Source organism: Amia ocellicauda, chromosome 17 (genome assembly GCF_036373705.1).
Source record: "Amia ocellicauda isolate fAmiCal2 chromosome 17, fAmiCal2.hap1, whole genome shotgun sequence".
NCBI lineage: Eukaryota > Metazoa > Chordata > Actinopteri > Amiiformes > Amiidae > Amia > Amia ocellicauda.
This window is the reverse complement of record NC_089866.1, coordinates 25,913,268-25,937,511: the sequence shown is the minus strand read 5'-3', so window position 1 is coordinate 25,937,511 and position 24,244 is coordinate 25,913,268. Positions and strand designations below refer to the sequence as shown.

General features: G+C 42.2%; 1 protein-coding gene across 4 annotated transcripts in view; it reads right to left on the bottom strand.

Annotated features, from left to right (window-relative positions):
- Positions 1-1,392: 1,392 nt before the first annotated feature.
- LOC136712325 (mediator of RNA polymerase II transcription subunit 13-like) overlaps positions 1,393-24,244 on the bottom strand; it is an 89,048-nt gene continuing 66,196 nt past the window's right edge. Inside the window, exons 12-32 of one of the 4 annotated variants that reach the window (XM_066688830.1) lie at positions 23,915-23,996; positions 23,612-23,736; positions 22,931-23,005; positions 22,716-22,815; positions 22,084-22,301; positions 21,709-21,905; positions 19,025-19,968; positions 18,329-18,508; positions 17,149-17,372; positions 14,562-14,757; positions 13,603-13,915; positions 11,968-12,190; positions 11,462-11,650; positions 9,924-10,147; positions 8,516-8,658; positions 7,709-7,867; positions 7,262-7,426; positions 5,878-6,041; positions 5,496-5,657; positions 5,115-5,227; positions 1,393-4,980 (exon numbers count right to left, since the gene is read on the bottom strand). In XM_066688830.1, coding sequence (XP_066544927.1) covers positions 4,848-4,980; positions 5,115-5,227; positions 5,496-5,657; positions 5,878-6,041; positions 7,262-7,426; positions 7,709-7,867; positions 8,516-8,658; positions 9,924-10,147; positions 11,462-11,650; positions 11,968-12,190; positions 13,603-13,915; positions 14,562-14,757; positions 17,149-17,372; positions 18,329-18,508; positions 19,025-19,968; positions 21,709-21,905; positions 22,084-22,301; positions 22,716-22,815; positions 22,931-23,005; positions 23,612-23,736; positions 23,915-23,996 — 4,329 coding nt within the window. In that variant the 3' untranslated portion in view covers positions 1,393-4,847. The remainder of the gene's footprint in view (positions 4,981-5,114; positions 5,228-5,495; positions 5,658-5,877; positions 6,042-7,261; positions 7,427-7,708; positions 7,868-8,515; positions 8,659-9,923; positions 10,148-11,461; positions 11,651-11,967; positions 12,191-13,602; positions 13,916-14,561; positions 14,758-17,148; positions 17,373-18,328; positions 18,509-19,024; positions 19,969-21,708; positions 21,906-22,083; positions 22,302-22,715; positions 22,816-22,930; positions 23,006-23,611; positions 23,737-23,914; positions 23,997-24,244) is intronic. The other 3 variants (XM_066688831.1, XM_066688833.1, XM_066688834.1) reach the window with 3 other exon arrangements.

Here is a 24,244-nt window from a genome sequence, read left to right as displayed (position 1 = left end):
AGGCTCTTAATATTTGTAAAGATCGCAGAAATATTACTTTAAAGCAACCCCCCCCCCCATAACTCTTCTAAACCATTCAAACAAAAGATATTTCAAATATAGATCATTGACATCTACAGACATACTTTCTCATTCAAATGTATAATTAATAAATAAATACAATTATTTTAAAAATGGAAATATTAGAAAATTACTAATGACACATAATAGGACCTGTAAATCTAAAAATATAGGCCTAGGTTTGGATTTCATTATTATTATTATTATTATTATTATTATTATTATTTCTCTTTTAGGAATATGTTATTTTGTTTGACCTTTTAAGAGACGGTAACTATTAAAATTAAGCATTGCAAATCTCCCAAGCACTCATCTAAAGTACTGAGGATGTCAATTACACAACATTAAAAGTCTACTGAGCCGTATTTAATAACAAGAAACAATATTAGCACTTACTCTTTTCCTTAATATCAGGATGAAGGGCATGGTTTTGAAATTGTGCAAAATAAGTTGCAAAGTATATTGTCAAAACATCATTTGACTCATTTAACCTCCTTCCAAATATCAAATGCATCCCGTAACCTCTTGCTGCACTTGCAGTGTAAATGAACCGGTTTGGATTGTTTTGTGTTAATGTTTATTTTTTATTTTTTATATGGAATACTGTCCAGGGTTGTGGTGGTGAAGATTATCGAATATGCAGTCCAAAAAGGCCCAGATATATCTGAACAGTATGAATTCTAGAAGAAGGAGAAAGAAAGACAAATATATCTGGAGTGTATCGTGTACAGAAGAGGTGATGAAAAAGTGCAAATCCGGTTTTAATTTGCTTCTTGTTATGGGGATATGTAAAGGATCCTCAGTGCCACAACAGTTGCAGCAGTGGACTCGAGTCCTGGGCCTGGATAGCCCCCCAATCCAGTTTAGTGGGTCAATCGAATGCACCTGTCCCTAAAGATTGGGTCCATATGTCAAGTCAAACCTGAAGGAAATGGCGATATGGGCACTCTAATTCGAGGGCTGATTAGGCATTTAAGGGTTTTATGCCACATAATGTCTGAAAAAGCTGCTTAACTGATCCAAACTCAATGTCCAGGTCTTATAAATTTATGATCTGAGGGGGAACTATAAAACCAGCTGGACTGTGGTTCTCAACATTGGAGATAGCAGAGTTAATGTAGTGCCACCTAGTAGTGAAGGTTAAATGAATATAACTGCTGACATAGAAATACAGATAACTGTTTTCAAAAAAGGCCTAGCCCCAGGGGATTGTGGGTGGGAGCAGACATTTGTGATACGTGCTCATGGGTCTTCTGCTACTGAAATCCCCTGAAATTAACATAGCCAGATCCAAAAACACCCAACTCCACAGACAAATGTACACCACCCGGATTTTCCATTTTTCCATAATTTAATAATTTACTAAAAAAAGAGTGTAAAAGATACAGATTCTTCTTTTCCCCAAGATAGATCTGACAGATATTTTAAAATGATAGCAGTTGTATCAAATTTGCTTCTTCTTCCCCGACCCCCTCTCCTTAGTGTACTTGTCTGATCAATACAACAAACTCATGAAAGTCACTTATCCACCCCCCACCCCCCTTCCACAATTTCGCCCCTTTTATTTGAATGATATTTATATATATATATTTATATATATGTATTAAAAAAAGCCCACAGCAAAAAATGCTTCATAGGAATCACATTAAAAGAAAACAAAAAACAAATCAAACCAGCATCAAATGTACAGCTTTCATAATTTCAAAAAAATTAAAAAAAAAAAAATAATAATAAAAACAATCAGCTGAAATTTGAATATATACAGGCATGCTAAGAATTATACAAATAACAGTGAAGAAAATAGCTGAATAAACAGGGGGTTACAGTCTGTTTATGTCCTTTTTAAACCACCATTAAAATAATGCATATTAATTAAATATACCATACAATTTTCATAATGCTCAAATACATAATTTGTTTGAATCTATTGCCATTTAGTTCAAGTTAATTTTGCAGAAAAAAAACAACCAACAAAAAGAAAATATAAATATATTTTGTCTGCATTATTTTGTTTCCTTAACTTAAATCTTAAATAAAAACAGAACGCTAAAAGAATATTTCATGACAGTAAAAAAAAAAGGACAAACTAAAAAATACTGGTAATTTTTTTTTTTTTTTTCAGTTTTTGACATTTTTTAAGAGAAACTGTTAGTATAAACTCTTCCCCCATTGACAGACAGATTCAGGGAGGCAAGGTTATTTTTTATATATATAATTCAAAACCTAAAAATATATATTTATTTATTTATATATATATATATATATATATAAATATGGCATCTTCACAATTTTTTTAAGTTGACTTTTCTTTCCAAAAAATGGTTCCTTTTCGTATTCCAAGGCAATCTTTTTTATAATTTGGAAAAGGCCTTGAATTATTATTTTATTATTTTTAGTATTAATTTAATTCATAAAAAATAGTTGAAATGTCATCGTAAATGTTAGTTTCCGTTGTCCCCGATTTAATTTGTGTTTTTCTTTGAAAGAAATACCACAACCAATTGGTAACAATTGAAATAAAAAAATAAAACATTATGTAAGCAGTGCGTTTCCAAGGTAATTTATTTGCCATTTCCTATTCGAAAGAACAGCAAATTTTGCATTTAAGAAGTCGAAGTCTGTTGCCGCCACACTGACTGTTTATCTGTGATTTGTCGGTCTGTCCCAGTTTAGCGCTTCCTACACTAAGAATGCCCAACGGATACTTCCCGAGCAGGTCCATTCATAATTTTGATGATCTAGATGTGCCAACTTACATAACCCTGAAGGCTGTATCAGTGGGTATGATTACCACTCTTGAACTCCATATGATATGTAGATTATACATGAATCTGCCAGTCTGTTTTGATACCTGTTATGCTTGATGAGAAACATCAGTGCCTTGGTTCTATCTTAGTGCTTTTGATATGGCCATACCTGATACGGGTCTGCTTAGTTCAACAGGTATTGATCATGTGGCTCAAACCAGTGGTCTCCGACCCTAATCCTGCAGGGTCATTTAAGTTCCTATCCCTTTTGACTGATGAAGCTTTGCTGGACCCTCCAGAATGAGGGCTGGGGACCTTTGGGTTAGCAAGACCAGTGTCCAAGATCCACTGTAACAACTATATGTTCATTTGTACATCATGTATACACTGATCCAGTAAAGCACTGTTCTGTAGCAAAGGCGACTATCAGATGAAGACTGGTTGGTTGTTTGGTTGACAGGAGCTGGGCTGAAAGCTTCCGTGTTTACTTCTGCAAACAGGAGTTTAGGCAAGACAGACAAATGAGCCGAGAAACAGGCAGATGACATTTACCCACACAAGGCTTTGAAAGAAATGTCACATTTAAAGGCTAACCACCTAGAGCCATTTCAATAGGGAAACCAGCCTTTGTAGATTGTCAGTGTATGTGTGTGTGTGTGTCTGGGAGAATCCACCCCATTCTGGAAAGAGATCCAAAACAGAGGATTGTCTTTACGATGCATCCAATGACACCAAACAGGGACCTTCTGTTCTGGGCTTTAACAAGATGCACCATATTTAAACAGTCTTTATTTCAAAAATATATTTTATATATTTTTATATGATAATGCTTTCATTAAGTGCACGAACATAAATATATTGATATTAATGCAGCTGTTGAAATTGCAGCCACAATGTAGGTGCTAATTTGGATTGTGCCAACAGTACTTTGGAAATCAGTGGCAGTTATTTATCTCCCTCCTAATGTAAAGACGCTGACCCCTGCACTTTAACTGTGACATTTCTCTCTCAGTGCAGGGATGTGTAGGGAGTCTAAATGGTATTTTCTTCCTTCTTTTTAAATACAATTCACATCCAGTTGTAGCAATATGCTTTTTTGTTTGTTTGTCTTCCATGTTCTATGCAATTTACACGTTGCATTAATTTTTTTTTGTTTTTTTTTGTTTCATTAAGATTTTCCAAAATAGGCAGCCAGGGAGATTAATTTCTGTGAGTTTTTCCTCATAAAACAACTTGGTGGGGGGGGATACTTGTTGCATACCAGTCTGTCAGAAAGCTGAATCCTATTGAAATCATATTGAAAAACTATTTTATTAAAATGACAGGAGTAACAGTGACAGCTAGGATTCTCTTTTTGGTGATTTCAGTCACTTCTGTGCAAATTTCATTTCACCCTCCAGCAATATGGGTTGTAGGAGCTACCACAGAGAGCAAACATTTATAGCCCGTTCTGTGGTAAACCTGCCCGGCAACAAAGCACAAAATTACATCTTTTGCCATAAATATATTGAACTTGAAGGGTTCAAGATTTTGGATTGGATAAAAACATTTTCTTCCTGTATGATTATTCTGAATGTATAATGATTATTATTAATAATACAAATACATTCAATTTCATTAGTCAGCTACAAACGCTGTAAAAGTTCAAAAATTGTTACTATGTTGTGTATGAAAACTAAGCAATTTTAAAAATAAATCAAATTTTAAAGATGCTAAAAAAAAATCAAGTTCTAGAAGTGGTGCACCTAAAAAATCTACTCTGTGTGCCGTTTCTTTCAAGTGGTTTGTCTTGACTACAGCTTTGGCCCTGAGGGATGGCAATAAAGTGGGAGGATGTTTTCTTGTGGTGCTTGATCTACAGAACTACAGGCTGCCCATTTTGCAAGGTGGACTGAGAGACAAACAGTTGAGTGTAAATAAAAAGTAAGAAAATAATAACAACAACAATAAATAAATAAATGAAAAGTAATTGGCAGTTTCTCAAATTTGGTTTAACAGATGCAAGAAAGGAGCCAGGCCGGGGGCGAGGCGCCGCGGGGGTCAGAGCATGTTGAGGATGGCGTTGTACATCTGGGTGAGGACCGCCAAGTGGACAGGCAGGCAGGAGCGCCGGTCTTGGCCGGCTGGGCTGACGGTGAGCCAGGACAGGGCGTTGTACTGCTCCAGGACAAACCTGCTCCGGCCAGGAGAGAGGGGGGAAGAGGTGAGTCCCTGAAAAGCCTTAGTTTCATGCAATCTGCAGGTTTACACTGGCTGGTTAAGAAAGATGGCAATGCGTAGCCACATCGTCTATGCTGGTTCTCTCACCTTAACACATCTGAGGTGGTCTTGGAGTCCAGGGGGTGGGGGGTCCGCTGGGTGGTCTTGTTGGAGATGAGCTCATCTGTCTGGGCGATGGAGATGTGGTGATGGAGGGAAGCCTAGAGAGAGAGAGAGGAAAGGCCATTTGTGAAAGAGGGCTGGTGTCTGAGTCCTCAATTGCAGATTGTTCACCAGCTCAGTGCCAATGCTGGGTTGAAGGTGTTTTAGGAGCTAAGTGCAAGAGTGCGGGGCTGCAAGAAGTCACTATAGGTGTTAGCTGCCAGTGGGTTCAGGAGCTGTTTGCTGTCGGTGTTCTGGGCCGCAGTGTATTTCAGCAGCTCATCTGTTCAGGGAAACAGGCACAGAGCACGCAGGCGGCTACACTACCTTGAGGAACAGGGGGCACTGGTACTGCGCCTGCGGGCAGGATGCCCAGAACCACTGAGGCAGGTCCTCAGCCTTGGCAGTGGAGACGTAGTAGCCCAGCGCTAGGGGTTGCTGCTTGAGCTCCTCCGGGGCCTCTCGAGAAAGCAGCCTCTCTCCCTGACTCTGAGAGAGGGACACACAACAAAGACACAGGCGTGTTCAGCGTTGCACTTAGAACAATGAGGGGTGCATTACAGAAAACCTCCAAACACATCCATCCACATGTTCTAGGTTATGCTCGTCTCTAGAATGCTTTGGAAACTTTTTGGTTTTTGGTTTACTTTTCCATGAAGTGACAGACCAAAGATCACAGTTTAACAAACGATGCGTATGAAATACTCACCCTGTTGTGCTGGAAGTGAGACCCTCCCCCCATTCCCGAGGGGGAGCCGGGGGAGGGGACGGGCGAGGTGTTTGGGGAGGGGTGCAGGTTCCCTGTGATCAGCATCATGTCGTTCCCAATGTCGTTCTCCAGCTCGTCGGGAAAGGGCAGGTCAAACATGTCATCTAGTAGAAGAGACAAATATGGTCACCTTAATCTGCCGATAATAGTGCACAGACACGCGGACAGTATTGACAGTGTAGTAACCTACCGCGTGACGGTTTTTAAGTTATCTACGAATTTCATTTTTAAACAATAGTTTTCCTTTTAAATCCTACCTCAAGAAGTGGACTTTTATTTACCGCAGACAAACTCACTCATGCTATTTATAGAATAACCTGAGAAATGATGGATTTTTGTTGGCAATCCCCTTTAATTGGAAACTAGTATATCACTAGTGTATACACTGTCCTGCACAACTGCACCCCCTGCTGGGCAAATTAATAACTTACTAATGCACATCCAACTATGCAAGAAAAAAAAAAAACTCAAACAAACCCCTGTACTGCTATAAGTAAACTACTGTACATAATGTATAGCACTGGATAAAGTGATTATCCAAATTAATACATAAAAATAATGTGACTAATTGTAATACAAAAAAAATACAATTAAATTCTACAAATATATATATATTTTTTTATATTTCGGGCCATGAATGCTGACAGAATAGTCTGTGAAGTAATTTTATATGTTTGGCACTGAAGCATAGCTCTGTAACCTAATCCATTATGCATTACCCTCTTATTGTCTTACTTATTATGTCTAACAAACAGTCCAGCTCACAGAACAGTCAACGAGTCGACAGAGTGCTTAAAGTCAAGGGGACAGTCCTGCCATACATCTGAATTAAGTGTTAACTGCAAGAATCGTGTCTTTTTAAAAGCATGAAGATGCATCCCCCTTTCAAAATCAAAGTGTTTCTCAGAGCAGAAAGAGATATCCCTTTAAATTGGCAAAGGAAATACATGTGTGTGTGTGGGATAGTATACGCTATTTTGAGGTTTATTCAGCTGTGAAGCTTGTTTAGAGTTTCATCCCAAACAAAAAATGTGTATCTTTGAAATAGATCATAGATTTAAATATTTTTTCCATACAGTTCAGGAAAAAGATTATGAACCAAGACTTCAGGCACTGATATATACACAGTTTCTCACCTCTATAAAAAAAAAGACGGATTGCCATGGATTGTTTTTCTGGAACGTACTGTAGAAACAAGTATCTTTCTTGACAAATAAATACATGCAATATGATGCATCAAAGGTTTTGTGGTTGCTTTCTAAAATTCACCGATTTTTAAGTTGATGTATATATTAATAAAATGACTTTGATCCATTGGCATTACCTGGGTTGTCCTCAGTGGGGTATGTGCCCGGTGCCACCTGCGTGGTGGCAGAGGTGGGGAAGACCAGAATGTGGGTACAGGAGGCATCCTGCGGCGTGTTGAGCTGGGAGGTCTGTAGATTGAGGGCAGTACTGCGGCCGAACACTGAGCCCATGGTCACTGCATCTGAGGACACAAACACACACCACACACTGACCACACGTCAGTCACTTCCCTAAGAGTTCCCTGGAACTCTCAGCTCTTTGTGCTTATTCTGCAGGAGTATAATTACTCATGAAGCAAAGCCCCCATATTTGTATTATATATAAATAGTAAGTGCAATAATTGGAGGAGGCCCAAGTTGAAGACACATTGATGAGCCTAAGGAAGAGGTTGTTACTGGACACCCTGCTCAGCAGCCTGCGGTGGAGATGCTTAATGGGAGTGTGGCGGCTTCGGACGGCCTACCTGGCATGACCACGAAGGACCCCTGCGGCTCCATCGCCACCAGACAGGCACTCAGGATGGATGGCGAGTCGCTGGCGGAGATCCCACACATCCGACACGCCTCGCGCAGCTGGCGGCTGATGGAGTGCAGGGAGCATTCCCCCAGGAGCATACTCCAGTCTGGAAGAGAGAGAGATGGGCAAGAGCATCAGACATGAGAAACACACAGTTAACAAACTAGAGGAGCCATTGTGCTTGTTTGGGAGCTAGAAACTGTGCAAGAACTAGTTTCCATCTATTTCTTACTCTTTTGTAATGCTTTAACATGCTTCTTGTGTAAACTTTAAAATGCCCTGCATAAGGGCCCAACAGCAGCTACTAATAAATAAATAATCATAATCATAATATGACATTGCAGAGCAAGAGAGTGAAAGGGGGTTAGGCATTGGGGCTGGGGGCAGTAGTGATATACCATGGAGGTTTGTCAGATTGCTGAGCCAGCAAGCCCAGGCTGAGCCCTTGATTGTCTCCGGTCGTCTCAGACTATTCTTTAAGTCAGATGAGGTTGGAAACTTTCTGGAAAATGTTTTTCCCACACAGCCGACGCATGACTGTTGGCAGGGTATTAAAGGTGATGACAGATTGTACTCTGAACACTGCGCTCTAATCCCACACACTACCACAGACTTGGCTTGCAGCATGCACAGCCAACCTCACAATAACAACGCATGATAAACAGACAGAAGGATCAGACGACAGGGCCCCCAAGCATCAGATACTGACTCAGAGAGTCTGGGGAGAAAACACAAACAAAGAAAATCTATTTACCTTTAAGCTCTCCATGGCCCAGCCGCCCCAGGCGACCAATCACAATCCTCCATGGCAATGATGTCATCTGGATGATGCCGATACACCACTCCCACACTTTCTGCAGGCCGATCTTGCGAGCTGACACTTTCGTCCTCCGCGTCCTGCCAGAGGAAAGAGAGCGAGAGAGAGAATGAGCTGCAGGGAAGGACAATGCAATATCAAGTGGGCTGGCAAAGGGGCTCTTGAAGTAACACCACCAATCAAATTGCTGGGGACTTCAAATGAATCCATTCAGCTCCTCTTATAGAGGTTTACTATATTATACCATAGGAAGACAATATAAAAAAGTGGTGGTAAAGATTCACAGTAAAGCTTGGACAGATGTGTGGTTCATAATACAAACCAATAGAAAAACCACAGCAAAACATAACAGGCATGTTCTAAGTGTCAAACTAATGCCAATCTACCATAATAAACATACATAAGGGTACTGATCCTGTTTGCATGAGCCCATTTGATTTGAAGTGTTTAAAGGAACACGCCCAATTTAGTCCTTCGCTCACACTGCTCAGTTACAGCGAATCAGTGTCACAGTACATCCATTTACAGCTCTTTTTCCCCTCGTCTTATTTGATTTTACAACATGCCTGTTGTCAGTTTGAAACTGAAGGCTTTCTGCTACAGTGTCAGTTTTCATATACATGTCAACAACAGCTCTGTTTAGATTTCGATCACACCTCAAATGTCTGGGGCGTCAGGGTGTCTGTGTGAGATCCAGAACAATGAGTCACAACTCTCTGCAGTTAAACCCACAGCACAGAAAGTGCTTTGCATCTTGACAAGAGTTTAAAAATCTCACTTTTCCAGTTGCGCCATGCCTATTCTTCATCCTGTCAGCAGAGTTCTTTCATCTCAGCCATATCCCACACATAATTATTTAAACACAGTAATAAGAACATTCAGTTCCATCAGGGGGGCAGTAGTTTATTTATTTATTTATTTATTATTTTATTTTTATCTCAGCCACCAGCTGATTCTGCTGGGGGCAGGTCCTTATTGGTTTATAGGTTGGTGAATACATCTATGAGAGAAATGACACAGGCTTCAAGTGTTCCAACTTAATTATAGTTTTGGTTTTCTCAAATAAAGGGTTTTTTCTTTAATCATCATCAGTGGTGAGTGGGCATTCATTTACAGCTCATCCATCATCAATAACCACTTCCATCCAGTACAGGGATTAGGAATATAATGAGAAGCGAAGAGCTGGATTGATGACCACTTCACTATTTGATTGACATCTTTGCTTATTTAATTGGGACATCACACACTTCTATAATTTATACACTGATTGTTTTACAACACATCTAATTCCCAGATGCGGATCAGTAAGCATCGCTGTGTTGACATTGTTAGTTTGCGTCTGTACCTGTTGGGCACATCGATGTTGATGATGCAGGTGTCCAGGAGCTCTCCCTGCTGGTCAGTGCAGGAGACCAGGATCCAGCGCTGGTCGTGGGACAGGCAGTACCCCACGAAGAGCACGCTGTAGCGAGGGGCTGCCTCCCCCCACGCCTCGCCCACCTCCAGCTGCTTACTGCGGGTGGGGCCCAATACAAAGGGAGGGGAGTAGAGCTGGAGAGGGCTGGGCCGCTGTCAGAGAGACAGAGAGATTGATTATGTCAAAAACATTGAGTGAACACTCGGCACTATCTACCACAAGTGTGACTCAAGTAAAAGCACAGCAGTTTATTGACAGGGCAGGACCAAGAGTCCAACTTATTCTTGTCCACGTGTCTGCTTATTGTACTATAGTGGATACTAGGGATGTGCATGACAAATATTTTGACTACGATAATGCCATAGCTGTTGTCAAAGACTATTTGAATAGTCCCTTCCCCTCATTGAAAATGAAACTAAATTAAATGGGGAAATAAGGCAATTGCCATAAGTTCTGAACTTTATTTTAAAATACTTCACTAACACAACAAATTTAAAACCTTTAATTAAACTTTAAATTTAAACATTAATAAACATTAGGCAATGTAAAAAAATATTTACGTTTAATGATTTACTTTTCCCACGTTTCAAATCCGCGCTCACCAAACTGGACTACGGACTGGTCTATGCTAAATCAAATCGGAAACATACCTGCTGGACATGTGTAGCTAGTTTAATAATATTAATGCTTGTTGCGCTCCGTTCCCTTTCTGTCATCGTTAGTGTCGCAGAAAGGCATTTGGCTTTTAGTTGGGTTAACATACTGGTTGTAGATTTGTGGTATTTTAATCACACTGCACATATTTTACACTTTTCATTTGCACATATTTTACCGTGTTTTCATTTACTTTGTCAGCGTATTTCCATGCAGGACTTTTCTGTGAGGAAGCCCTCGTTAGACAAGGTACATTCTAGTTTAGCCAATCACAGACAATAAATAACAAATCCCACCTTGCCGTCTATCTTCATTACAGCTACATAGAGAGCCAATAAAGAGTACAGGCTTTTTTTTTTTTTTTTTTTTTACTTTCGAATGTTGGATTCACTTGTTGATAGTGTCCATTGTAAACGAATAGTCGAATGATTGACTATTTGGTCTCATCCCTAGTGGATACTGTGTGTTTTTCACAATTTCTCAGTGCTTCTCTGGAGAGCTACATGGCTTTCCCATTTCCATTCCAACTTGGTCCAAACTGCTTACACATTAGCTTAGTAAGTCTAGATAAACAATGTTTTGCTACCCCAATAAACCTGAACATTTTTAATCAGTGAGTAGTGTTGTTGATAGCTTCGGTCTGTGCCACATGCAAGGCCTGATTTGACGTGTGTTGTGTTCTTATGGTTCTTATGGATACCCATGGTAACCATTAGAAGTTGGCAGCATTTTAAACTTTCTTCAGTTGAAGCGGTCACATGCTTTTGGTAATGTTTGAGCAGGTTCCCTTGACAATCCCTGTAACGCCTTACCTCTGAATTTTTGAGGACTGCGTCGACTATGGAGGCAGGCCCGAAGCCAGTGAGAGACTTAATGTGAGTCTGGGTGGGCAACAGGCGGCGGCACTGGGAATAGGCCGAAAAAGCCAGGGACCGGAGGTGCTGAATATACTGGGAACTCTCCCCACTCGCGGGCTGCAGCAGATACTGACATGGCACCACCTGGGCAGATGTGGAGAACAAACATGGGTAAGCATTGACACATGTACACAAGCTGGGAGAACATAGGACTGCAAGTCACATGACCCTGTCTGTCTATAAATACAGCAGCCTCTAAAGTTTTAAAACCCTTCTAAACTCAGCTGTTCTTTGTCGTGGTATGCACGATGTGTGAACTGGCGCTGTGTAGCTTTAACAATAACATGACCGTATAGCTCCATAATCACCCATTGTGTGTTCACATGCACAGCTCCAAGCTATGTTCGTTATGTCTTCTACAAGAGTGATCTCAGGAGAGAAGCAGCTGAGGGGCAGTGTACCTGCAGGACCAGCGCAGGCTGTAGGGCCTCTGGGAGACCACGCAGGATGTCCGTGTAGCAGCGCAGCAATCCCAGCAGCCACACGCTCCCCGATCCCGCCTCCTCGTCCTCGGCGGCGCACAGGAAGGGGTCTACCACATACAAGATGATTGCCGGAGAGTGGGCGTGGCTGTCAGCCGCCTCCGCCTCCGTCGGGATCCCAATTCGCTCCCTCTCAGCAGAGCTGCAGAGACAGAGGTGTGTTTTAGTGTTGCTTGGCACATGCTCAATGTTGGTATTTCTGTTTTGTAAATAATGAAATCACCTTGTCAATTTGGAATCACAAATTATTTATTTGAATAAATTGAATATTGAATATTGATCTAAATATATTTTACAACATCTTTGTGTGAGAAGCAATGACTGAGCTTTGCATCATTTTAAGAAATACATAGCTGCAGCTGAATTGTGCTTAGCCTCTTGTGCAAAGCCAAATACAGACCTCCAGCCACAGCCCTGGGCCTTATATGTGCCTGGTTATAGCAATCCCCCATTTTTATGAAACTGGATTCAGTACCAGCATCCCTATCCATGGATGTAAAGGATAACCACGGTCTCCTTACAACAAATATTATAAATTATAAATGCATTGAATATCATGCTCTCTCAACATCAACATTGCATACTTTTTTTGATAGCTATCCACATAGACAGTGAGCAGAAGTTGCACCTGGTTTTCAAAAACATTTCATAATCTAAAGATGCATATCTAGCAAGAGAATCTGGGTAAAGTATATTAATATATAGGTTATTTTAGGTCATACCCTTTTGCTGGCCAAACCAAGTGTGGCTGGGCACCAAATAGTTTGGGCGTCCCTATTAGTAGATCATTCAGTAGCTCAATAATTGTGTGGCTGGCGAGCCTGTACCTGTTCCTGATTTGTTATTTTGATATTGGTAAGGTTACAGTGTTTATCCCACATTGCCATTTAAAGGACTGTCGATTGCGGCTGATTAAAACATTCTCTCCACAGTACATAACAACTGTGTTGCTGAAGCTGGCAGTTTTAGTACACCTAATTTTAATAAATGATACAACTAATTTGCACAACCTTCACCCCATTTGAGCAGCTTTTTCCGCAAAACTACTCTCTAAGGGGGTCACCAAACGATTTAGAAAATACAAGCAAAATAGTGACTGCCAATCTACCCAAAGCTGGGAGAATATATCGTCCACACCCCTCCTGTGTCTTTATATCTAGATGTGGGTGTGAGCGATACACAGAAGCGCCTCCAAATTTTCTCCAGATGTAGATCTGTTGAAGTGTTTATGGGGCTGCAAGCATTAAACCTGCGAGGCACCTTCTGGAAACAAGTTAGGAAGGAATACATTTCAGTCCTGGCTGAGCCCCAAAACCCAATGTCAATATTTGCCCGATCTTCACAAATACACTTTCTTGGCATTTCTCCACTTAAATAATACTCTTACATATTTTATCTGTAGCTCACTGAGATGGGAATAAAGAAAACCTCGCCCTTATACAGACATTTCTGTACAGACGTATCGGACACTATTCGTCAAAGTTTGACTGGTTAACACCTGTTGTTCCTAATATAAGAAAAAAAAAAAAAAAACTGCAAATCTCTCTCACTCACCTCTCTTGGCTCTCTGGGGGAGGAGCGGGGGCGGCTGTAGAGCTCTGCCCATTCTCGGCTTCTGCTGCTCCTCCCTGGGGCGTTTCTGTCACCCCCTGCCCTGGCATGGTGCTGGAGAGGTTTGGGGTGGCATTGGGTCCCATAGTCAATGTAACCCCACCGGTCCCCACAGTGGCAGTGGTGGTAGTGGTGGTGGTGGCGGGCAGCTGGCTGCCAGGGTTGGACTGTGCTGCAGGGGGGCGTGGGGAGTGTGGCTGGGGCTTGGGGGGGAGGAGGAGACCACTGTCCAGAGTTAGGGCAGCCAGCTGGGGAACTGGAAAGGAAGAAGGGGAATTTATTCTTATCACAGGGATCAAAGACAGATTTTGGTATTATTATTATTATTTCTAGAAGGACATTTACTTCAGAGGCAGATATTACATGGACCATTTCTACAGCTCTGGAAAAAGATAAGACCACTAAACATTGATTTCTGAACTTGGAGTGGTCTCTTAACTTTTACCAAAGCTGTATATGGTTAAAACCAGAGGCACCCATCCTCAGTTCAGCTTTTCAGTGTTAATTGCGTTTTGCCCTAAATAAAGGCTATGATATATATTCGATAATACAAACCGAACATAGCAATAGGGCCCAATTAATTTAATTCCTGTTTTTTTCCCCCCGTATCAACCTCACCATCCCACTGTGGCAACACAGAATAGCTATAAAGACACTTCAACAACAAAAAAAGTTTTCTCTTTCTTTTGCTCCTCAAAGATATTGCTAAAGTAGAATCAGTCACTTAATATGCAGCTCAAAGTGGAATAGCCGAGCATTAATTGACTTCAAAGGCAACGTTACCTCCAATTTTAAGCAACACTATCTGACCTATCACTGCAGTAACTGTTACCGGGAGTCTGACAGTTCTCCCCGCCTCTTTTCACTGACTGTACAGAGAGAGAGAGAGAGAGAGGCCTCACCTAGGTGTTTGCGACACATGTGAGCGTAGAGTTTCAGCTGGTTGAGGTTGTTGTCCTCACGCTCGCTCACCCACGGCTCGCTAAACCACTCGTCCACAAGCTCTTCGGACAGCTGCTGGGGGTCCAAGGCACCCACCCTCACTATACCATCACGGGACACTTTAGCAAGGGGCCTGTGTTTCCCCAGCCGGCAGGTCTGCTCGGGGAGAGAACAGGAGGGCAGAGGGGTGAGAGGGAGGGAAACGTTTGAGTCCAGGGTTGGGGTGAATTCCAATTTATCACTTCGAATTCTCTTTTTCAGACCTGTTTCCAACTTCCAATTATTTTTGCCATTGACATAATAGACTCTACTGGAATTGAAATTGAAAACTAATTTTACAACCAGAATACGAATTGTATTGCTAGAACTGAATCCTACCCTGGTCACAGTTCACACATCTATTTTGCTGAGAAGAAGCCAGCAAACTCTAAACCGTGAGTCTTCAAAGCCCATGGCCGCACAGAGCCCTTTCCAAAAAGGTTTTATGTGTCATCCTTAAATCTTCTGTGTATTCAGCCTCAGAAACACTAAGATCTGACCAGTTAAACATATGTGGGGGTGAATTCAGCAATTTGCACATGATTTGGAACATGTGCAACTAGCTGAATTCACAACACTCGCTGCCCTCCATCACTAGAGGTCCCTTAAAGGAACAAGTTATTAAAAGAATAACTAACATGCGTTTTAGAAGCTGGGGATTTAAGGCTGATTTATGCTTCTGTGTCTCTGCGTACATGCACGGGCGTCGTACGCAGAAGTTCACATAGGTGTCTGCCAACATACTTGCACGTAACGTTTACATAGGGGGCAGTGTTGCATTTACAACATCACAATCTACAGAAAATGAAATGCGTTTTCTATGGTGCACCTAGGGTTGTATGGATGTAATTCAACACATACTGTTAATGACATGTTACATAAACTACACACACACATACAAATTGCCATATTGCATCCTGTATGTGCAGATCTATATTGTCTTGCTATAGTTGGCTAGAGACTTAAAACCAGAACCATCATAGCTGCATCATTTGTGCAGCTTTTACAATTCAAAAGTAATTATCTATGTATCTGTGAATTTCTCCTGCATATCCTTTCTTATAGGTTACTAAATATTTGAATTAAATACATATATGGCATTTTAGCTGTAAACTCCTCAAAATGAATGAGCTATAAATACTTCATTCTCCAACCGCCAGACTGCAGTTTATGCAGTAGGGTATTCTGAATATAATATAAGAACATAAAGTTTACAAACGAGAGGAGGCCATTCGACCCATCGTGCTCGTTTGGTGTCCGTTAATAACTAAGTGATCCAAGGATCCTATCCAGTCTATTTTTAAATGTTCCCAAATTTTCAGCTTCAACCACATCTCTGGGGAGTTTGTACCCTCTCTGTGTGAAAAGTGTCTCCTGTTTTCCATCTTGAATGACTTATAGCCCAATTTCCATTCGTGTCCCTGGGTGCGTGTGTCTCTGCTGATCTGGAAAAGCTCCTCTGGTTTCATGTGGTTGATGCCTTTCATGATTTTGAAGACTTGAATCAAGTCCCCATGTAGTCTCCTCTGCTCCAGCGTGAAAAGGTTCAGTTCTCTCAGTCTCTCAGTAGGACATTCCCTTCAAACCTGGAATAAATCTGGTTGCTCTCCTGTGAACTGCCTCTAGAGCAGCGATATCTTGTGGAGTGTGGAGCCCAGAACTGTACACAGTATTCCAGATGAGCTCTAACTAGTGCATTGTACAGTCTGAACATTACTGCCCTTGTTCTCAATTCTACACTTTTGACAATATACCCTAGCATTGTGTTTGCCTTTTTTATTGCTTCCCCACATTGTTTGGATGGAGAAAGTGAGGAGTCCACGTAGACTCCTAGGCCTTTCTCATGCGTTACTGCATCCTCCCATAGTGTAATTATAGTGGACATTTTTGTTACCTGCATGTAATACCTTGCACTTGTCCACACTGAATTTCATCTGCCAGGTGTCGGCCCACAACTGAATAATATCTAAGTCCCTTTGAATACCCTGTGCTGCTGAGATTGTATCTGCTGAGCCACCTATTTTTGTATCATCTGCAAATCTGACAAGTTTGCTAACTATCCCAGAGTCCAGATCATTAATATAGATTAGAAAAAGCAACGGCCCTAGTACTGATCCCTGTACACCTCCACTAACAACCTCACTCCAGTTAGAAGCAACTCCTGTAATCGACACCCTGTTTCCTATACATCAACCAGTTCATAATCCATCTACTTACATTACCCTGAATGCCTACAGCTTCCAATTTGAGGATCAGTCTTTGGTGTGGAACCTTATCAAAAGCTTTTTGAAAATCTAAGTATATCATATAATTTGCTTTCACATGATCTACAGCTGCAGTTGCATGTTCAAAGAACTCTAATAAATTAGTAAGACATGATCTGCCTCATCTAGACCCATGTTGACTATCTCCAAGAATATGGTTTTCATTAAGATGGTTCTCTATTTTCTGTAAGTGATGCAGGTGAGACTCAGAATGACCGTAGCGGAACGCGGGGACGGCACCTACCTCATACACGGCACTCAGCTCCCTGAAGAACAGCCGGGCCCCAGCAAGTATAGCCTCGCTGTCTGGACACACCACCAGGAAGGCTGCATCGCGCTGCCCGCCGTACGGCTCCAACAGCAACTTCTCCCAGAAGGGCAGGGCCAGAGGAGACAGGCCCAGGAAGTCCCGGTCATAGCCCACCAGGAGAGTGGGGATGGGCAGGGGCTCTGGAGACTCCTCCGAACCTGGCAGAAGGGAATGGCTTTGTAAAGTAGCAAGCAAGTATACATCCCCCTTACAAAAGAGCCCCTTCATCCCCCCGCTACACTCAGTTCACTATCGCAGCATCCTTCAGTGCTCTTCTGTTTTCTTGTGTACAGGGCTAATATGCATATGTTCGAGTAAAGAAACTTATGTTATGTCAGCCAAGTATCCCTTTATATTATGAACGAAACATTTGTGGCCTTTCATTTGAAATAAGATGAATGCATATGGCACAAACTATCAAGGAGCTACACACAAATACATTATAGAAAAAATAGGCCTACAGCAAAAGCCCCATAGGAAGATGATTGTAAGAAGGCTGCTTACATTAAAGGACGTTCAGTGCTATTAAAGTCGCTGTGCTTTTGGGATCCATTCTTCACCTTGACACCACAAAGGAGGCTAATGAGAAACCTCTTATACTATTATAATCTCTTCCATTTCATTATTTGATTATTTCACACAAATATTTGTGTACCATAGGTATTTATGTCTAGGGTTCTAGTCATTCTATAATAAGACGCGATTTGACATACCAGCTATAACAATAACAACAAAAGCAATGCATTTTAGTCAGAAATATGATGAAAAAATAAATAAATAAATAAATTATATATATATATATATATATATATATATATATATATATATATATAGTATTGCTCCATATGCATGTATAGCAGTTTTTAATACTGTAATATGTTGGGAAAAACTACAGAAGTTGCAAGATTAATTTAGATTTCACCTGTACTAAATTACGAGTATGAGTTCATTATGAGTAATACCAGCAGTTTTAATACAATGCCTAACATTATGGTGGCATTGCCATAATAAACACAGGAACCAGCCTTACTAGTTAGTCAGTAAATCCCTTACCACCTTTGGGGAAAAAACAGGCCCGCAAGTGTACACAATGCAAATCAGTAGGGCCTCTCACCGTAGGAGCCTCGCCCAGCCATCTTATGGAACTGCTGCCAGGTGAGGGGCCCCTGGACGTGCTGGATGTTCTCCCAGGTCCGGCCGGTCCTCTTCTTCTGGATGGCGTCCTGCAGGAAGGGCTGAAGCGACAGCAGCATGCGCACCACGTCCTGGGAGGACAGCACGCTGATGTCCAGCACTGCAGACAGAGACACAGACACACACACACACACAGAGACACGGTCAGCAGTCAGGGGGAGGACCACGATTAAGACCACAATCATAAGTCAAATACATAACTATACCATAGTCTTCCCCAGGCCATATATGTACCTTGGTGCCGAGGCGCTATAATTTGAAATGCAAGATTGCTGAGGTGCTATACTTTTAAATTGCGCTACAAATATTGTACCGATGAGCTTATAGTTCAAGAATTTGAAGAAATAACACCATTTCCAGTGTTTAAATCAAGATTTCGAGACCAGGACTACCATTTTGGTATGTACAAAGGCCGATGTCGAATTAATGCTTCCAATTAGCTGACGAGCAAAATCGCAATCTCCCAATTATACCAGAAGTCACCCCATCTTTTTCCTGGAATCGCTTGCTGTTGCCTTCTATGCCATCTCCCATTTGAGTAGTGAATCTGTCAGTTCAACCCAAACCCAGCTATGCAGGTGACAATGTATTGACGAAGGACTCGACAGGGCCTTACCATTGGTGTGTGGCCAGCTGTGCAGAGCACTGCTCCTCACGGTGGCCTGGTCCACCTTGCCCCCAGAGGGGTTGTCCACATACTGCTGGCCCTGCACCAGGGCGTTGTAGCACTCAGTACAAGAGTCGCTGCCGTCAGCCCACAGCTTATCAGCAGCCCAGCTCTGCAGCAGCGCCCCCTGGCGGCCATGGCAGGAGCAGGCTGGTGGGAGGTGGAGGGAGGAGAGGGAGGAGATAGGCCGGGAGCACTGCTCTTGCAGGAGGACCAGAACCGAGCTGGGGGTGACTTGGGCTCGTTTGGCGGCGGCGGGGTCTGCAATGGGGGGCGTTCTTCGGCACAGTGCCAGTCGCCGCTCAGCTGCCCTCCCCACCTCCGAGCCCCGACCGAAGATATCCAGTTCGTCCTCCAGGAACAGGCCGGTGCCATGGGCTAGCCGGCGGTTGACGATGGCACTGAAGCCGCACATGCAGCGGTACTGGTCCTCACGGGTGGAGTCAGGGATGTACAGGCCCACGTCGGCACCCTTGACGTTCATGTTGCATGCACAGATGCAGCAGCTGTCGAAGTTGCGGTCCTTGAAGATGTTGAGCACTGAGTCGGACAGCAGGAGCACAGTGTACAGGCTGTGGGCCTCGGGCAAGGCGGGCAGGGGCAGCGGCTCCACCGAGCTGAGGGGCCGGCTGGTGGAGGGCGTGGAAGCGGGTGAACCCAGCTCCGTGCCCTCATGCTTCACCGAGCCCTGCCCGCTGGCCGTGCCCACTCCCCTGGGGGTCCGTGGGGTACGGGGTGTGGGAACAGAGAAGCGGGGAGTGGCCGGGGAGGGCAGCACCCCCCCCGTGTTGGCTGTGGAGGCGGCACTATGGGCAGGAGCTGGGGTACCCATCTGTGGAGTGCTCATCTGGATGTACTCCTGGTCCATCAGGCTGCTCACACTAGGCACACTCCTGAAAGACAGCACACAGAGAGAGATTTACCTACAGCAGCACTAAGCAGCACCTATTTTGGATAATATTGTGCTCAAATGTCTGTGAACCATGGGAGAGGGGAGACAGACAGAGTGTGTCAAGGATGGACTTTGGTGCAGTTGGCCACCGACTTGGCCAGGCTTCCACTACTAAATATAGATGAGTTGCATTTACCTTCTATTTCAAATAAACATCATTCTGTTCTGCTGTTGAGCTTTCACGTCTTCTCTCAACCTAACCACAACTGTTTAATTGATGCTGTTCGAGAAAGGGGATCTGTTTAATTGATGCTGTTCGAGAAAGGGGATGCGTCAGAGTTTACCGTGTAGCACTGTCACCTGTTGTCCAGCAAAGCTCTCTCTGGAGCCAGCAAACACACACTGACCCAGTCTCTATAATGCCATCTCGCCAATGAATTCCAAATCTCAATCTTTCTAAACACAAGCACTGCCCTCTTGTTGACCTTCCTGGATGAAACGCACAGGGGAATTAAGAAAAACACTACGACTCTCTAGCAAGCTGCTTCTGGCATGGTTATTTCATTCCCTGCTTGCTGGTGTCTGAGATTAGTACAGTATCCTGGACTCTTAGGGGGATTATACAGAGTATTGTGCCATAGATTTACGGGGCTTCCTGTACAATACATTACGCCTCACCTAAACAGATACACAATGTCCTTTGGGGCGCTAATCTTGAACCCTTCTCCCACATATGAGCTCCACGGACCGCCAACTGTCCCTCAAACAGGGCCACTCAAAACCCACAGCTCCACCTGCTTGAATCTCTGTCACATGACACCGGAAAAATGCGACTGCCATATTGCGCTACTTGAGAGGGGACTGACAAATCACCATCTTGAACAAATAAGTAAATAAATAAATATTACTCTTCCAAAGACTGCTAATATTTGCACAATTCTCAATTGCCTGTGGAAACAATCAGCCTGTGTGTAATAATATGGAAAATAAAATCTATTATACATAGGCTACTATTTGGTAAATACACTAACCAAATTTTTGTATATTTTACCCATAAAGTTTGGATCTTACCTATAAGGTGATTACATGTAATGAAAGTAAAATGTATAATTTTGTTTGAAAAATCATTTCTGAAGACAAAGGCTCCATTTTGAATAAATAAATATACATTAATAAACCATGTTTTTTTATATTACAAAATATTGAAAATAAGTATACTGTTAAAAAATTAAGCAGGTTAATTAATTAATCTTCTTTAAAATATATTAACCCTACTTTTTATAATAAACCTTCCTGAAAATATATGAGCCATATTAATTATAAATGAACTGTACTGGAAATTAAATTACTTGTCTGGTTATATACCCTCTATACCCTCTGGATAAAAACAAAAGCAAGAAAACATTTTTTATAACGTAACAAAACTGAAAAAATATTAACTATAGTGACTATATAATCAACCATAGTGTTGAAAATAAAATACCTATAATATTTAAATATTAACCAAGCTGAACATATTAACCATGTATTTATATTAACCATATTGTGAAAGTGTGATGAGTTTGAAATTCCAGGTCATGTTTTGGATTTGGAGATGAATTATTGAACTAATTCTTGAAGGCCCTTCACATGAGTTCAATAATTAATCTGAAATTTTCACAAACCAGGTTAAAAACTGCGATTTTGGAAAGGTATTTCCCCAATTTAGGGGACTGAGTGGAGAGAAATTAGCAGCACTTACACATAGCCGAAAGGGACATGTGGCGGAAGAGGAAGGTGCTCCATTTTGGGCGGCAGGGCCCAGGAGGGCCGGTAGAAGCAGGTCTCTGGGATCTTGAGAGGGGTCAAGCACTGGCTGGGGAGAGTCCTGAGAGGGGCAAACATGGAGCAGCCTAGCTGGGGCTGGATTGTGGTGACACGATAGACAAACGAGAAATCCTGGGGGGGGGTGGGGAGAGAAAGAGAGAGAGACAGATGTCACATCAGCATGCAACAACAGTGCATGCAAACAACTGTATTTGATACCCCCTATGTCTGCTCTATAAATTGCATCCTATGGAAAAGCTAGTGTCCATATTAATGCATTTAGTGTACAGCACGAGTATAGTCAAAATACCTTAATGTCTTCTGGCTTGGGGCTGGCTAGGCCTTCCTCCACCTCCATCCTGTACTCAGAGAGCTGGGCGACAGACAGAGTGCCCAGGGGGTTCTCCATGCTCGCGGTGCTGCCGAGGTCCAGGCTGAGCACATCGCGGTAGGTCATGACAGGAGAGAAGGCGGGGTGCTGCTCCAAGGAGGGGGGCGTGGGGAACATCCGTTGGAGATCTGCAACTGCTGAGAGGCAGAGAGAGAGGGGCAAGCGTGACAGTCACACTTTATTTTAAGGTGCATTTTTGATGATGTTGATGATGGTGATTTATTGTTATAATAACTAACTAAAGTATGTGCATTTATTTACTGTTATCAACTTTTGTTTTATTGCTAAGTAGCAGATAGTAATCAACGTATTACTGCTTATTAATGGCATCGAATAACAGTAAACAGTTGTATTAGCTAAGAGTTAACAGCACAATTAATTTGTTTTGTAAATGTATGCATTACTACTAGTATAGCCTGTCCCTTAAAATATACAGTGGTATGTACTGACTGCAATTAACACAATAAATATGTTCATGAACTTAATTGTTACCTGTTTGCTAGCAATTATTATTATGGATGTGCCTTTACAGTAAACTTTGAGTGACTCACTGGGAGGATATGGTACTGCAGTTCTCCCATCTTTCCCCAGGGGGCGATCATCAGCCACTGAAGCAGGGGCCTTGTTTAACTGCTGAGACGGCGATGTAGTCTAGAAATTAAAACAAAACAAAAAGACAAGTGTTCAATGCATGAGGAAAACCCTCTTAATAAGAACTTATAATTTATAAGGTGCCTTTCACAAAAAAGTTTCCCAAGGCACTTACTGCATAACCCACTCTTATTCCCCTTTTTACACCCCATCGATGGAGTTGGGTGTTGTTGAAATAAGCACCAAGAATCTGGCATGATATAAAAAAAAAAAAAAAAAAAAATCCAGATAAATTAAAGGTTAAAATCAATTCCTTGCTTAATGTTAACATTTTGTAATGCATTTGTGAGCTGTTGTACTGACTGGATCATTGTGTTGGTGTGCATGGATCTTTTTAATTGAGAGGCTCCTCATCAAGACTAAGACTCTAGAAAGTTTCCCACCTTGTACTTCAAAGACTGCCCTGACTCCCAGTCTCTGTTCACTTTGGTTTGAAAATTAATTTACAGACGTATAAGGACTCTTTTAGCAAGCTGAGCCTTCTGGACATGCTGTGCTTCATAAAGACTTCCAGAATTTCTGATTGCCCTCAAATAATGGCTGGCAAAGAGTCCTCTCTATTCATTGAACTCTCTTCTCCCAGCTGTATCAAAGAGTCCCCACCTTCAATATAAAAGCATCAGTCTACATCTTAAACATCTTAAAGCTGTATTAGCTTTGGATTATTGACTTGCCTGACAAAAGGGATTAAATAGATTTTGATTGTATTCTACTGCATGGTAACATATCTGTGTCCTGCACATTTCTGGACTCCACACAGAAGTGTCTATGACCCCCGAGTGGAGCCCTCACTCACCCCCAGCTCGTCTTCATCCGAGTTGTCAAAAATATTCTCCAGGTCTGAAATGAGGACGACCAGATCCGTCTCTCTGGTCAGGCTGGGGTTTGCTTTGGCCGCTGCGCTATCCTGCCCAGAATCTTCTATAGGGATCAGGAGGGGTGGGGGGAGTTGGTGAATCAGTTAATGAGCAAAAACGTACAACAAAGTGGCACCTTTGAAAACCATTCAAAACCACTGTAAATGTTTTATAAGAAAGCCTGTTCTGATCTTGTTCAGAATTAATTTTGTTGCCCCTTATTTTGAACATTTGTTTGTTACCTTTGGGCGCAGTGCTGAAAATGGACATTGCGTCTTTCCCATCAGACACCGAGTTCGAGTTGCCTGACGTCATCTCCTCCCCCTAAAGGAAGCAAGAGGGATCCTGATCAGCCAGCTTCCAGAAAGTTGGCGTCAACCGTTTCAAGGTATGCCCACTGTTTGTAGGCCTACATTTGTTAACGTTCTCTTGTTGTCTCTCCTACTGTATATTTCAATCACCTCAAATGTAACTTACAATACATAGTCGCTGGCTGATTAACATTTAGCCATCAGATGGAGAAGCAGGGTAAATAAAAACTAATTTATTGGCATCATCATCTGAAATAACAT